The 17157-nt window shown below is 35.9% G+C and overlaps 1 protein-coding gene across 2 annotated transcripts in view; it reads left to right on the top strand.

Annotated features, from left to right (window-relative positions):
- LOC121429616 (multidrug resistance-associated protein 5-like) overlaps positions 1-13307 on the top strand; it is a 38315-nt gene extending 25008 nt beyond the window's left edge. The window contains exons 15-28 of one of the 2 annotated variants that reach the window (XM_041626738.1): positions 858-1066; positions 1524-1702; positions 2551-2741; positions 4232-4366; positions 4835-4964; positions 5442-5724; positions 6311-6497; positions 7395-7484; positions 8194-8383; positions 10046-10208; positions 10734-10812; positions 11209-11322; positions 11785-11949; positions 13060-13307. In XM_041626738.1, the coding sequence (XP_041482672.1) occupies positions 858-1066; positions 1524-1702; positions 2551-2741; positions 4232-4366; positions 4835-4964; positions 5442-5724; positions 6311-6497; positions 7395-7484; positions 8194-8383; positions 10046-10208; positions 10734-10812; positions 11209-11322; positions 11785-11949; positions 13060-13158 (2214 nt within the window). In that variant the 3' untranslated portion in view covers positions 13159-13307. The remainder of the gene's footprint in view (positions 1-857; positions 1067-1523; positions 1703-2550; positions 2742-4231; positions 4367-4834; positions 4965-5441; positions 5725-6310; positions 6498-7394; positions 7485-8193; positions 8384-10045; positions 10209-10733; positions 10813-11208; positions 11323-11784; positions 11950-13059) is intronic. The other variant, XM_041626737.1, reaches the window with a different exon arrangement.
- Positions 13308-17157: the final 3850 nt, after the last annotated feature.

The following is a 17157-nucleotide window of genomic DNA, read 5'->3' as shown; positions in this document are numbered from 1 at the left end:
TTTCATAAGATGATTTAATTGGCCACCCCAAAATAATAAAAGAAAACACTTGTGGTTCATTAACAATAGAAATTGGCCTTTTAACTGGCCCACGGATGTAGTCAGAGGGTTGGTAGCTTGTTCCACAACTTAGCAACAACGGGGATAGAATTACGTGACCCACATCAAGTAACACGAATGCGATATCCACTCCTGTGAATGATTTACATGTATATATAATAACGATGATGATAGTAATTGATGGCATTATACGCGATAGCTTTTAAAGAAATTAACCTTATTTGGTCCCATTTACCTTATCTGGGATGAGTCCAGCACGTTGCTGACAAATCATTTGCTGTCGGAAATTAACGCCATTGGTGTGATTCGAACAAATGACCCTACAATTGAAAACAAGAGAGTCGCAACTACAAGACAACGACTTAGCCTATCAATTTCACTCCCATCTTGAATTCGCTGCACTGTCTCCCTATCAAAAATTGGGTCAGCTTTAGGATCTTGTTGCTTGCTTTTCATAGTATTCTTGGATCAGCACAACGATACAGTCTTTCATTTATCAATTACTACAGACCAAGCAGGTCTTTGCGCTCATCCACTTCTGGCTTCCTTGTTATTCCAAAAGTTTCAAAAACTTGGAGGATCATTTGCTTTTGCATGCCCTACGTTGTGGAATAGCCTTCCTGAAGACATAAAAATATGTACCTCTGTCGAAATCTTCTCAAAGCTTTTTTCTTTGACTCTTAGCTCTTTATGCACCTTGATCACTTTACAGAGTGGGTTTGGCGCTTTATAAGACACATTATTGTTATTATTATTATTATTATATAAGATTTCAATTTACATTACCCCTGACTCAGTACTTACAAGACTGTGATTCTGTAGCCGTAATGATAGACGGACACATCAGGGAACAGGGTACTCACAGCGAACTAATGACACAGAAAGGAGAGTATGACAGACTTATCACCACTCACTGCAAGAGACTGGAAGACATAGTCGAAGAAACGGAGGACGAGATAGAAGATGATGATGAAGAAGTGTTCCTCTGCCCTCCTCAAGCCAAAAGGTACTTAAACATAAAAAAATGAATTTTTTCTGTGTAAATTGCCAAATTGTTGGGCTTTTAGTTAAGATACGTCCAAATTGTTCCTTAAAATTGCAAAGCGCCAACTTGACCTTTTAAGTTGGGGTTCGTAAATTTGCCCAGAAGCTCCAAATGATCTTAAAATTAGTGGAGGCCATGTTGATGGGCACCGTATTGAACCAAAAGTGAAGGGGTGCCTAATTGACCAAACTTAAGTGGGCGCCAAAGTGACATATATTAGAGGGCGCCCCCTTGGGTGATCTTGAAAATTGGAAGAGGGGGGGGGGGTAGGAGCAGCGATGAGGGGAAGGGAAGGGGTCTGTGAATGATAATATAATATTGATGTTTCTATGTGTTTTTCGCTTTTTTATCAACATGAATTATTATTTAAATATGCTGTCTGTATAATACCTACTTCTTTTATGTTTTATGTACGCAGGGAGCACAGGCGTATATCGTCTACCACTGTAGCACACAAAACTAACCGTAGACGGATATCATCTACCAGTATCAGTAACTTCTTAAATGTGCCGTTGCACACACGTACCAGATCATCGACATCTAGTATCAGCAGTTTCAGTAGCTTCGATGATGGTAACATCAACATTGACCAGGAAGGTACGATATTGTGTTAATTATTTTTAGTACAAATACGAGTAGTAGTTCTGTAGTAATAGTAGTAGTTGTAGTAGTAGTAGCAGTGTAGTAGTAGCAGTGTAGTAGTAGTAGTAGTAGTAGTAGTAGCATAGGCGGCGGAAGCGGGGGGGACGGGGGGGACGGTCCCCCCTAAATTTTTTGTTGATGACCTTTTTTTTTTTTTTTTTTTTTTTTTTTGCTTGTCAATTTATTTTCCTACGTCCCCCCTAAAAGTTTTGGGTTGAGAACCTATTTTTTTTTGGCTTGTCAAAAATTTTTTGGTTGTCCCCTCCTATAATTTTTTGCTTCCGCCGCCAATGAGTAGTAGTAGTAGTAGTAGTAGTAGTAGTAGAAGTAGTAGTAGTAGTACTAATAGTAGTAGTAGTAGCTCTAGTATATGGGCGTCAGCGCAGAGGATTATCTTTTATTCCTGGGCGGGGGGGACATCTACCCCCATACACAAGATAATCCTCTGTGCTGACGGCCATGAGCAGTAGTAGGGTATTATAAAAGCTAGCAGATTGTATTGATAGATTGTATTAGTGATTTTGCTCAGAATATTGATGTTATGATTTACATCAGCTAGATCGTCATGTAAGTCCTTAGTCAAGGGACGTGTTTCATGAACTAATTGGTCAATGAAGTGCATTGACTTGAGTATTATTACAACCCAAATGAGAATTGGACTAATATTAGACTAAGCCTAGACGAAACGGCAATTAAACCAAACTGATAGTAGGCCAAACGTGTTTTTCAATGTGGCATTAGACTCTCTCGGAAATAGACCAACTGTTTTGAGACCAATAGCATACAAACACTTAACCTTACAGGACATCTGACCACGTCAGAAGAACGATCCCACGGTTCACCTTCGGGAGAAGACTACCTTGGTTACATCAAAGCCATGGGAGGCTTCTTCGCTGTTTTCTCAATCCTCTTCACTTACATCGTCGTGATAGGGATGCTGACAGTAAATAACTGGTGGCTAGCATATTGGATTGAAAAGAGTAGCAACCGACCGGTGAGTGCATGAAAGTTTTAAAGACAACCCCAGTCAGAAATAGTATACAATGATGATAGTGATTAATATACACCATTTATGAAGCTCTTATACTGCAATGTTTCTGAGCGCTGCATGTGCCTACTTTTTTAAACCGGCTCTAACACGGCTACTCTGATCAGGCGCCTGAGTATTCAAATAATTTCTTCATATCGGATACCCACTTACTACACCTGGATGCAGAGTGGCAAATGTAGATTAACACCTTGCCAAAGGACGTGAGTACTGTGGTGGGAATTGAACCCTGATCCTTGGGGTTAAAAGTCCGGAGACATCCACTGAACCACAATACCTCTACACGATAAACGCCTTATTGCCAAAGGACGATAGTACTGTGGTGGGATTCGAACCATATTGTCTCACACAGTGTCCCACAGTGTGTTCACACTGTGGAACACAATGTGCATTAACATTTTAACAGTGTGAACAATATTACATAGTCCACTATGTGAACACACTGTGAACACCCACCTTGCTCGTGTCCACAGTATTACATTTTCTTTACACTGTTCAATTCGAGCATTTAAGCGTGGGTCACTTTTTACATGGTCCACTGTCAGAAAACATTTTGAATACTCGTGTTGTTAAGTTCCCACAGTGTGAAATCATCTTCACACTGTGTAATTTGAGCATTTTATCAGTGTGAATCACATCTTTACAGAGTACACACTGTACACATATTATTTGATACTGTGTTCTTGAAAGGTAAAAGGCGGTTCATGTACATGGACGCTTTTTTTTCCTTTTTTTTCTTTCTGTATGATATATAACCGCTAAAATCTTGGAATGAGTTTATATTTTGTCAAAGACTAGTCTCAATTTCAAACAAAACCCGCTTGGAAGAACACAGTTTCACAAAGTGTGATCACAGTGTGTTCGTATATTGGAATATGAGAAAATAATATTCACACTGTTAAAATGCTCAAGTTAAACAGTGTGAAGATATTTTCACACTGTGGACACCTCGACAGTGTGTCTGTTCACAGCGTGTTCACACGGTCGAATATGTGATCCACATTGTTGAAATAATCACATTTAACAGTGTGAAGATATTTTCACACTGTAGACTCCTCGACAGTGTGACTATTCACAACTGGTTTGGGCGACTACTTGAATATGGGATACACATTATTAAAATGCTGAATTTCAACAGTGTGGAGGTGATTTCACGTTATGATCCACATTGTAAAAACACTATAGCACATACTATGTGACAATTTGTTATTTCTAGTAGGGAATAAAGGAAAGACAATCTGCAAAATTCAGTTTTCGCACTTACTAAGATTCGAACCCACAAGCCGTCGAATTTGATCGGTCATGTTGGCACTGGGGCGTTAGGCTATAGGCCTTCATGTACCAAATGCCAAACAGAACGTTTGAAAAACTATGGTAATCATGACAACAACATTATTTTCCCCATTTTCTATTACCATATAACAAATGATGCACAGTATAATGAGACGGTCAACGGGGAGGCCCCAACGCTAGTGAATGATCCTAACCTTTGGTTCTACATGTTGGTGTATGGAGGAACTCTGCTTCTGATATTCATCGTAGCCGCCTTTAAGAGTGTTATCTACATGAAGGTAAATTATTTTTGTGCAATTTTAAAATATTCTAAAATGTCTACCTATTTTTTCAGAATAATTTATCAAACATATGTGAAACCAACGATATTGTCAAGTGTCAACCTCCCAGTTCACAAGAGAATGTAACAGTAATTTACCATTTACATATTGTTTAAGCATTTAAATAAATCAAAGGTTTAAATCTAACAAAATAAAGATCGGTAGGAATAATAGTAATAATCCTCAGTCGTTTGAAAGAACACTTAAAAAAACGTTTTTGCAATTTGGGGAGAAGTTTATTATCATATCTAACGGCCGTGCGCCAGCAAGGTATTTTTCTATTTATCACATAACGTATTTTTTATAATGTCTCCTCACTTTTTTTTTTCATTATTGTATCGTTCTGTAGAATTGACGTCATAGAGGTTTCCTTGATTTCAAGTTTTTGATAGATGTGTTTGTTTATCTTGTTTGCTTTCCTCATAGTTTACATTAAAGGCGTCATCCTCGTTACATGAGAATCTATTTCGATCTGTCATTCGAAGTCCAGTCAGCTTTTTTGATACCACCCCTACCGGACGAGTTCTAAATAGATTCTCCAAAGACATAGATGAACGTAAGTAGACTTAATTGTAGTCTGTTTTCTTGTTGTCCGTACATTCATCCCTCTATCTCGTTTTTCGATAGGCTATTTGGACAGATCAACTGCATCCTTGGTCCGTGTATTCATATTCGAAGGGAGGTCATCTGATTAAATTTTCGGGTAACCGGGTCAAAATTTAAAGAACTTCTTGAGCTGACCACGGAATGTGGCAATCCTCAGGAAAGAAGCTAGCTTGTCCCACAGGTTAGCAACAACATCACTGAAATGCATATAACCAGCACATTTCTTGTTATTCTCTTTTGTAAAGGGATATTTTCTCACATAATGACACTGATTAGATTAACATAATTCAGTGAACTCCTGGAGTAAAATAACCATAAAGATTGTGTTTGTTATCTTTGCATTGTTGGTGTACAGTCAAAATCTAACATAAGACGTAAATGAATTAATCAAATCAATTATTCTTGAAAATCATTTTTTTATTCGTAGTCGACGTCATGCTCCCAATCAACATGGAGATGAGCCTGAATTATCTCCTTACGATCGTCGCATCGTTGATCACCATCTCCATCGTCTTCCCGTATTTCATCTGCGCCGTCATCCCTGTCGCCATCGTCTTCGCCCTCATCATGGTCTTCTACCGCAAGGGCGTCAACGACCTCAAGCAGTTGGAGAACCTGAGTCGATCACCCTGGTTTTCCCATATCGGATCTACCGCTATGGGTCTGCCCACCATTCACGCCTATGGGAAGACCAATGACGTCATTACGAAGTGAGTCCTGTCTTCCTTGCGTGCCCAAGAACCGTACGGGGTTAATAAACAACCTAAAAAGGTTCCAAAGTGGATGTTTAAAGGGTAATTTACAGCATTTTAGGGAACCTTCAAAGTTTCTAATACAGGACAAGCATAGGACCCTCTTCGAACATTTTTTTTTCCTAAGAGTGTTCTATAAATTAAGTTCTAGAAGCACCTGAAAGTTAAGTGTTACTCGGAAACGGATGTTGTCCATCACCTAGAATGGAATCTATTTTTCGTCACTAACAGGACTTGTGAAATTTTAGCATATAAGCTCACGTGTTAAGTCATCACATTACTTTCTCAGACCGACAATACCCGAGGCAATTAAACCAATACTTTCTATTCAAAAAAATGTTATCTGCGCCCAAGAGAACTAGCTGTATCATAATATTTCCAGTACTCTTCATTCTAAGAGCTACTGGCGAAACTGTCTGAGAAACTGAATAGTCTGACTCCTTGATTTGATATCAAACAGATGTGAATGTAATAATGAAAATGCTGATGAAAATGTTAATGACGGCGCAGAACTGATAAAATATTCGATTCATTTTCATTTCAGATTCGTTGATCTTCTGAACACGAATGCATACCCTCTGATGCTGTTCAGAATGGCGAACCGTTGGGCTGGAGCAAGACTTGAGCTTCTTGTTGTTCTTGTAGTCACCATTACGAATCTTCTGGTTGTTCTCTATCACGGAAGGATACCGCCCTCAACGGCTGGTTTTGCCGTCTCCTACGCAATGCAGGTACTTTTTTCTGTCCGTCACCATGCCTTGTCTTCACGAGGCCCAGGAAACGTTTTGCGAAGGTTTTGCAAGGACGCTGACAAAAAACTTCGCAAAGTCCATAATTTATATTTTAAGCTAAAATTGCCCAAAATGTGCGCTTAAGTAGACCCATTAAGAAGATTTTTATTTTTATTTTTTTCACACAAAATTACCGGCAAGCGAAAAGCGAATACAAAAGTTGCAAATCTTCACAAATTTATTGTGAGTCCCTTGAAAGTAGGCTTAATACACCCACTTTTTCGGTTCATTGATGATGGTAATGGTAAAAAAAACGACACACTGTATCGGGTTGCTTTTTATAACACACTTATGTAATTAATCAATGGTAATTGTTGCCACCTTTGAGGAAAAAGAGATGGTAGTTTATAATTTCTCCAGGCAGGGGTACTTTACCAAGAGTACCAGATAAGTTTTTGACCAATAAAGGACAGTAATTTTTAAGGGGTTTGCGAGAAGTAAGAGCGTCTTTTACCGTTTGAAAGCAGTATAGGTTCATCTTTGTTAATAGAGTTTTGTTTTTCTTTGTAAATATTTTTGAAACACATTCATTTTTTTCTTTTTGAAAATGAACACTTCTTAAAAAAATAAAATCAAATTTCGTGATAGATTTTGTTACTATCATATTGACATACGTCTCCCTTTCATCTATTCATTTCTTTCTTTACTTTGTATTTGGGAAGGGGTGGGGTAGGCTATTCGATTTGTTTTTTATTAATTTGTTTTTTTTGGATCAGCATCTAGATACGCTATCTATACGCAATAGATTGCTACATTTCATTATTTTGAATTATTCATTTTTTAGTCAAGCTCAAGCCTCAATTTGATTCAATTTAATTATTTTCTTTGTCATCACAGCTTACAGGAATGTTCCAACTTACAATGAATATGCTGACTGATACGGAAGCACGCTTCTTCTCTGCTCAACGGATAATGCAATACATTAGGGTAAGTTTATGACTGCAAAATCTACAGAAAAACATCAAATTGCAAATTTCAACCACACAACATATTCCAATTTCACGACAATTTACAAAAAAAAATACAAAGTGGGTGATCATTTAAAGTTCCCCTCTGCAAAGAATATCCTGCGAACTGAAAATAAAATATTACTACTTTTCGTTTAAAATCCCTCTTATACTAATCTATTCTAAACTTCAAAATAATTGTTTTACCAAATGAAAATAATCATTAGTATTATAACGATAACAATGATGATATTAGTCATCATCATCATCATAAGTTATTGTAATTATTCATGTTATTATTATCATTATCGGCCTTTTTATTTTTCTTATCATTGTCATTATTATTGTTATCATTAATATTTCTCTTATTATCATTATTAATATCATTATTATTATTATTATTCTTGTTATTGTTGTTGTTTTAATGTTAACATTAAAATTAATGTGATCATTGTTATCATAATTATTATCATCATATATATTATTTTCATCATCATCATCTTGATCATCGTTATCGTTTTCTATTATTTTCTATAAGGAAATTGATTGGAACATTTTCACGCCATCTAACAAAAGTTACGAAATTTCATGCTGATTTGGGAAAAATACACCCATTCCGCATGGGTGGAAGAAACATTTTTTTCTCATGATCAATGCCCATAAATGTTATTGTTTTTGTTTGTACAAAGGATCTCAAACCCGAGGCCCCAGAGACTACCCAGACGAGCAGGCCTGAGAAAGAGTGGCCGAGCCAAGGAGAGATTCGATTCCATCACTTCCGGATGAGATACCGTGAGAACCTACCACTGGTCCTCAAGAATGTCACCTGTAACATCCGAGGGGGAGAGAGGATTGGTATCGTGGGAAGGACTGGATCGGGTAGGTGTTTAAAGGCGACCGCGAACCTTACGATTGCTCTGCGACCTGATTTCACAATAAAATGTATTAGAATTTGATGATAACATTGAGACTTGTAATATCTTACTCTGTAATGTTCTAAATGCATCGTACGAATACCTATATTCAAATCTGTGACTATGCTATCATCCTTCTTAGAATAAAAGCGATTTTTTAGTCGTAATGACGTCATATCATTGGTTACGATTTGAAACTAATTTGGCTTTTACTCCAAAATAAAGGCTTGTCATCTTTCAAAGTGGTTATAATAGTATTCTTTCAATTGATTTTAACCTCAAATGAAATGATATGTTCCATTCACATTTTCAAAAATGAGTAAAATGCTATTTGTTCCAAAATCGGATCGCGAACAGTCGTAAGGTGTGCGGTGGCCTTAATAGCAACTTTACGAACGACTGGTGACTCTTTCTTAAGAGTTAAATCAACACCTTTTGCACATCATTTACCACAAGAAAGGATCATCAGTCGTTCGTAAAATCGTTTGTACCCTACGAGCACCTTTATGAAACACCCACCAGCTTAGAAATCTGAATATTTTCGAGTTCGGTAAACAGAGGCGGGGAAAGTTGGAGCTATAGAAGCCACCAAGTTTCACTATCAAGAAAAGGAGCAGAAAAGGAAAGAAATTGAAAAGGGGAAATACATTGATACCTGATGTCAAAATCTATCACGAAACCAAAAATATTTCTATTAAACACGTCAAAAGTTTTGCTCCTTTCGTTCACATTTCATTTTAATAAGAAATTTCACCCCGTACTTCGTGTCTTGTCAACCTCAAATGCTTGTGTTAAACACGGTACTGGCACCACCGTATTTTTTGTGAAGTAAAGAGGAGAAAATAATTAAAGAGAAAGAAAAGGATCAAAAGAAAAGGTCGTTTAATTCGTTCAATACCTTAAAATATTCAATCGAAGAAGACACACTGGCGTCACCCCCTGTTCATCTGCAACCCCCCCCCTCTCTTTCCCCTGTCAAAATACTTTTAGCACCCTAACTCGTGGAAATGGTGTATCAAATGTTGGTCTCGTTCTTTCAGAAGTGAATCCATGAATTTAGAATAGGGGCAGAGAATATGATTTTTTTCTTTTCTTGGCTATAACGGAAAAACAATACAATGTAGAATCACGTTCTTTTTCGCGGTAAATTACCAATTCGTCTATTGCCAACTCGTCCATTCATCATTTGGTTTCCCTTCATTTAGTGTAATGCCATTTCGTCTAACAACCATTTGGTCCAATAATCACTTTGTCACATCACCACTTCGTCTACATGTATAACAATTTCGTATTGTGACCAGTTGGTCTTATACCCATTTTCTTGATTAATTTCTCCCAGTTATATTTAGTCCAACTAGACCACATGTTATATGAACTAAATGGCTATTGGACAAACTTGATATTAGACGAAATGGAGAGTGGACGAAATGGCAATTAGACCATGTGGATAGTGGACGAATTGATGGTAGAACAAATGATAATAGATGAGTTGGTATTAAACGATTTGGCATTAGACCAATTGAAAATATAGAATCGAGACAGTGTCGGATTCAGGATATGATTACATTCATAACTATTATCAAATGTGATTTACTAAAACGTGTTTAATTTTTCGTTAATCTCCCAGGGAAGTCATCTTTAAGCGTTGCCTTGTTTCGTCTGGTTGAAGGCTGTGATAAAGGCTCGATATCCATCGACGGGGTTGACATATCAGAACTTGGTCTATTTGATCTTAGATCTAAAATGTCCATCATCCCCCAAGATCCAGTTCTATTTATTGGTACAGTCAGGTAAGAATATGGTTGGCTTAACATTTAATAGGATGGAATTTCCTGAATGCCCGAAGGCAATTCCGTAAAATAATCAACCTTTTTGTACATCCAACCCCCATTTGTCTCAAATTTTACAGAAACTGACCAAATCATGGTCCATTATATACTGTCAAAAGAACAAGAAATCAGAGACAGAAAATATCACGAAAGTCCCACATATATGGGGTTGGACGTACGTACGTACATATCTTATGGAATTGCTCCCGAAAAAAAAACTAAAAAGCTATATACAAGGAATAAATCTTTTATTGCTAATATTATTTTTATTCATACTACGGTTATTATTATTTGTAATACTATTACTAATATCATTATTTCTACTACTGTGATCATCATCATTATCATAATCAATTATAATGAGAAATAACGTTGTCTCTCGTATTTGACTTATTTCTGTTACAAGTTTCTGCTTATTTAGGTTTTCATATCCTTCATGTGACATCAAGCGGAAATTTATTTTTTTTCTGTTATTATCAAATTTAGATACAATTTGGACCCTTTCGGTGAAAAGAGCGACAGTGATTTATGGCAAGCACTCGAAAAGGCCTACCTGAAAGAGAAGGTGAGTATCGTTTAGTGTCATGTGACAAGACAGTCATGTGACAGATCACCTATGGCATGTGATACGGCGAACTATCCTGACCCAAGCATCAGACCACTGTATGTTCGGTGAACATACAAGACAAATGTGCGGTTCAGTCTAAAATTTCACACAGAATAATCGTAATAAACATTGCTTGTATTATCTGACTTGATCATAATACGCCATATAGATAATATTTTATTTAGGGTCGTATTTCAAAGCAAAAATAAAGGTATGTTGGCTTACACTAAAATCATCACTCGGTCGTGATAAAAAATGCTCAAAATCTACCATGATTAATTTTTGGTACGTGGTCAAGTCATTTATTGCACTTTAACAATTTTAGTGATTATAAGATTTGTTTCTACTGTTCAGATTAGCTCGCTAGAGGGTAGTCTTGAGGCACCCGTCACTGAAGGAGGGGACAATTTCTCGGTTGGTGAGAGACAGCTGATGTGTATGGCAAGGGCGTTGCTTCGGAATAGCAAGGTAGGATATTGTGTGTATGGAAAGCCGAGTGTGTGCTGAATACATATCCAAGATTTCAGAGATTTTCTTTGTATTTATAATTTCAATATAAGACGTAATTAGGTCTACACCTTCATTAAAAAAAATCCTCTATTGATGATTATACAAAAAATTCAATTTTACCATTAGTATCATGAGCCATTTTTTAATTGATTAAAAAATAATTTTGTGTTCTGTTCAATTTATGCACAAAAAAATTTACGTTCTTTCTCATTTACATATCAAAAAGCAAAATTTTCATTCTCTCTTACATGTGTTTTTACGCTGTCCGGAGGTCACATACTTTCTTAAAACTTTATTGGTTAATTTACGGTCCTTTCTCTGTCTTATGTGCAAGAAGTTCTCATATTGTTGTTTTTTTTATTAACTCTTTTATTATCTCTCACAAGATTGAACAAACTTTATTTTCCATAAAAATTTCAGATATTATTCTTGGACGAGGCAACAGCGGCAATCGACACAGAAACGGATAGCTTGATCCAACAAACAATTAGAACAGCGTTTAGTGACTGCACCACCTTGACTATAGCACATCGGCTGAATACAGTACTAGACTCAGATAAGATCCTAGTTATGAAGGACGGACAGGTGATTAGCATTTTCTCTCTAATTTGTATGTTTTTTTTTTACGGCTTTTCAGTCAAATTTGACTATTAAAGCCGCGTTTGTGTTTGTAGTTTATAATGTTTCCTTACTCTGTATTTTCATGGTGAATGAAGTTTGTTTAACTGCAAAGCGCCTTTGTAAAGCAGTTTGCTATTTACTTATATATTTATTTATTCAATTATTTATTTATTCATTTATTCATTCATTCATTCATCATATTTATACAGGATTGAAAAGAAAATAGATTTCAGGAAGTGTGTAAAAACTGAACAGTACCGTGCAGTATTAAATCAATAAAACACAAGAAATGAATATAAATGTGTGTGGGGAGGGGTGTATATGGACCTGGAAGTGGGGACATTTCTTGTGTTTTTAACCCATCAACCGGGGACATCAGACAAAAGGTGACATCCCCTTTCCAGATAGCCATGCCAATTTTCTTTTATCTTAATTCGATTACTCTCGTATAGAAAATCCCTTTTTTTTTAATCCATTATATCGGTCAAACTCATGTTCTGTGTGTAGAAGTAGGACGCATCCCCAATTAAAAATCGTGCTGTTTGGTACCTATTTTGTCCTAAAATGTGTCCGTTAGTGCATGGATGATATTGACATTTGTGTGTGTGTGGGTGTGTGTGTAATAGTGCACACACACGTCCTCACTTTCCAGTGTGTTTTCTCTTTGATACTTTTGAAAGTGAGGGTGTGCCAGTGTAATACAGAAACATTAGAAACTGAATGAAATAATAAAAAGTGGAGAATATTTGGCTGTAATGAACAATTGAAGGATTTTATGAGGAAAATACACAGCAAAAACTGTGGTGTTAACCGGTGTAAATAGATGACCACACCAGTATTTTACACGGGTGTTAAATTGGTGGTGTTAGTTTTACACCTATAGGTGTTATTACAACACCTATGGTTGTTACATGTTACATGTACACTCTTCGGTGTTATGTTCAATCTCTAGGGTGTTATTTTAACACCTCAGGGTGTGGTCCTCTATTAACACCAATTGGTGTCAGTTTTAACACCACAGTTTTTACAGTGTAGAGTAAGTGAAATAATTCATGTTTTTATCGACCTATACAGGTTGCCGAGTTCGACTCTCCGGGAGCTCTCCGTGCAAACCCCAAATCCATCTTCAGCGGAATGTTATCCGCAATAGCAGCTGAAACTCAGGACATCTAGTGCAAAATAACTTCTCAGGACAAATGACGTCACAATGCAGTGTTACCGTTTCAGAACCCCCCCCCCCCCCCCCCGAGCATTTATATTGCATATCGTTTTCATTCTACACCGACTGTTTGCTGCACGATTTGCCAAATTTCATTACATGATAATCAAATAATGTTATATTACTAATGCGTTTAGACAATCTGTGGAGCGCACAGACGCACATAGCCATGTCGCGTTGAAAATTTTAGTCTCGATTTGATTGCAACAGTGTTGAAAGAACTCCGGATTTTGCCTTCCTGGCGCTTGGAAGCGCGGAAATCAAACTAATTGGGCGTTGCTAGGAACATGCATTTAATCGCAAATCGATTTTAGTCTCCTAAAATCAATTGAAAGTCATGCATTTTATTGCAAATTTGCACTTGATTGACGATCTACTTATTGCATCAATAAGTATAAATTAATTTGCTTTAATTAAAATCTATCAATCACTTGTAAATAAGTGATCATAATATCAAATAATCAAATAAGTGATATTCACCATTGATTATTTAGCACGTAAGAAAAGGGATCACCAGTCGTTCTTAAAGCCGCACTTAACTCACGACCATCTTTATGAATGACCCACAGGCAGTACAAGAAAAATTTTATCTCAGGTATAATTACCTGTCTGGAAGCTTTGCTCAGACATTACCTCTACCTCTTAAAGTTCTACTTCCATTACTTTTATCAGCTGCATTCTTGACATTTGAAAATGATATTATCATGTCACTTCAAAGTATAGCAACAATCATTGTATCAGTTTGTTTCCAATGTAAGGAGCTTGGTGTTATACCAGCGAAAAGCTGTCCCGCCGAGTTCCTACCGGGGGTACCATAACAGAAACAGAAATAAAAAACAGTGTTATCAAAAAGAATAATTATACATTTAACGTCAATCCTGACCATTTTGTTTATCGTGGCTGTCACTTTTATAATTTTCACACCAGCGTATGTTAGCAATAAGTATACCGCAGTACGAACTTGTGCGCGACTTGACCATCAAAACATTCATCCATCTTTCTACAACTTTTCATGGCTTTGCTTTAAAAATAGCGAAATAATGATGCGAACTGCGGGAGGATCTGTCAAAAAAGAGATATTTGAAATGCAGCTGAAGTATAGAATTAAAATTCTAATTAAAATTCCAGATATTAACTGATATTCTTTTAATGACAATGAAATTAAAGTAAAGATATTGACGTGTATATTTGTGTAAAAGTGATTCTTTAACAATATAATAATATTATAATATTACGGGTATATTTACCCAGGGAAGCCACTTCAGTTCTTAAAACTGTTCTCCCAGCGAGCCCTGCTATTATTATTACCCGGCTTTATAGCTGGGCTGCCTAGGTGCTCAAGCATTCATTGAACATCTTCCTACTAAGCCACCCCCCCCCACAAGTATACCTACCATCAGTACAATACCTTTGTGCTAAAAAAACAAATTATCTTCCATTAGTTAGTCTAGTTAGTCGGTGTTATATTAGATAGTGAATATGGATATTCAATGAATAACATGGATTAAGCTGACTATTCTGACGTGTTGAATTATTATGTTAGTGGCCCCAATATTGAGTAGTTTGTATTTGTGTGCGGCATTTTGTAATGGACGCTATATGAAGTGTCTTGGATTGGATTTGATAGCCTTGGTGTATTCTGTGTGATGTTTCTGTCCCCTTGTAGTGTATTGCCAAACTTTAATCATTTAGTATTCTAATTACAAATGTAATTGTAAAACCTTTATAACTTCCATTATACCTCGTTCCCACCAGGATGCGATCCGTAACGATTGCCCTTTCATGGCTAATCGCATTTTGTGGGAGCCAATCAAAATTTCTTTTACAATCAAAGAGCTTGCCACGACTTACCTCAAGATCTAATCAACCCTGACACGATCATTTCGAATACTACGCGATTTAGATACGCTTTCAATCGTGGCTCCGAATCGTTGTAGGTGGAAACAGGTATTATGTATCTCTGCAATTCATTTCAAACCTCATCTTCCGGCATTAATAAAGAAATTGCCAAACTTTAACTCCATCATTATGCAAGTTTTGTACAGATATAAATTGAGCGTTTCTCCATTTTTTTTTTGGTTGCGCTGCCTTTTAAGGTAAAATGTATTGTACTGACAGGAATTAATTGGAAGATCTATCTTTCATGCTCTATCATTGATTTCAAGCCTGTACTGTTTGGTATCTTTCATTAACATGTACAAAATGTAGATAAACATTGTGTTTAGCTTTCATAATTTGACAATGCTGCTTTCCTATATACCTATCTGGTCTTTCAACGGCTAAAGGATATTGCCAAAATTCAGCTGATTTTTTTTAGCATATATTTTTTAAATGCCATTCAATGCAAACTTTGTCTTTCGTGTATGTATTAAAAATTTCCAAACTTCTGTATTCTAATTATTGTACAAAATTGTTTAACTGAACATTATATACTAAACACCTTAACCGTCATTTTATGCAGAACTTTGTCTCGAATTTAATTATTGAAAATAATTGGATCTATTCTATTTTTATTGTACAAATATGTTTTTTCTGAATTATCAGGCCTCCGATGTGTCATAGCGTAATGTGTAAATCTAGGATCTCTTTATTTTTACATGTGTTTTTGAAACATTGCGATTGTATTGTGTCATAGACGAGTGATGATTTATAGTGGCAAAGTCGCTGACCTGCAATCAGTAGATCTTAGGTTCAAATCCGGCTGGTTCCCAGATTTTTTCTGACGTCTTTTAGAACTATTTTACAGTAACACGCTATCATGTCATGCCATGCAGAATTTCTATTTTGGTGAATAACTCAATTATTTGTACTTCTTTATGAATCTTCTATGAATACATTTTTTAAGTGCCATTCAATGCTTTTATATAAGCTCAATGAGTGCAAAATTTATTTCAAACAATTACTAAAATAAGGAAAATTACATTGATTCACAGAGACCATTGTAAAATAATTTTTTCAACATTTTCATTTTTGTGCCCATTTCGTCATTCGAAAGTAGCTGTATATCATATACATGTTACCCATGCTAATTATTTCTTATTTTTAGATCAAATAATTATAAACATTAATGTTGTTAGATTTTGGTTTTGTATAAGACTCACAATGTATATTTAAATGTCACTTGCTCATTTCAATGCAGATTTCAGATTCCATTTATTTTTTTAACATTCGCCGAACTTGTTGAATTATTTTGTAGAAAGATATTTTGTTGCAGTGCTGTATGTAGTATTCAAAAAAAGATTTCCTTCAGGAAATAATTGAATATTTTAAAACTTAATTCAGTTGTATTTCCATGTGCAAATACAAAACCTGATATTTTGTTGAAAACCATTTTTGACGCTTGCATTTTAAGGGGAATTTGGTCGTATAAACATTGACTGACGAAATTTGATCTTCAATTATTTCGATTTTTTTAAGTATACATTCCATAGTACAAAGCATTTTATGCGAAACTCGTCTTTCGTATAATTACTGAGAGTTTTCAAATTTCCAAATGAACATACATGTAGTTTCATCAAGTGATCAAATAATCATATTTCTATGTGTATTCTGTTGCTTCCATTATGTGATACCTTGGATAATACAAGAATTAATATCTCAGGTCGACATTGGAAGTCGTCAAATTCTATGGGCTTCTATTTTTGTAAACAAATGTCATTAAAGATGTTTGTAATTGAAGAACATTAAACAATGTCTGCTTGATTTATTTAGAGTTTTATATGTATTTTCTTTATACGTTTTGCTTTCCATGTATCATACTGTCGTAGTATATTCAGGTAAGAAAGATTGTCTTTACCTATATTTTCCCCAAATACATTGAATTACAGGGGTTACATAGGGAGACATAACGTGTGAATTTGTTTTGCTCTTTTCTTCGTCAAATTCTTACTCCTTTCTTCTCTTTATCTATTCCATTTTTCACTCCATGAAAAGTCAAAAGGACATTTGCCCCT

Source organism: Lytechinus variegatus, chromosome 16 (genome assembly GCF_018143015.1).
Source record: "Lytechinus variegatus isolate NC3 chromosome 16, Lvar_3.0, whole genome shotgun sequence".
NCBI lineage: Eukaryota > Metazoa > Echinodermata > Echinoidea > Temnopleuroida > Toxopneustidae > Lytechinus > Lytechinus variegatus.
Note: the sequence above shows the minus strand (reverse complement) of the source record. Positions and strands in the feature narration are given on the sequence as shown.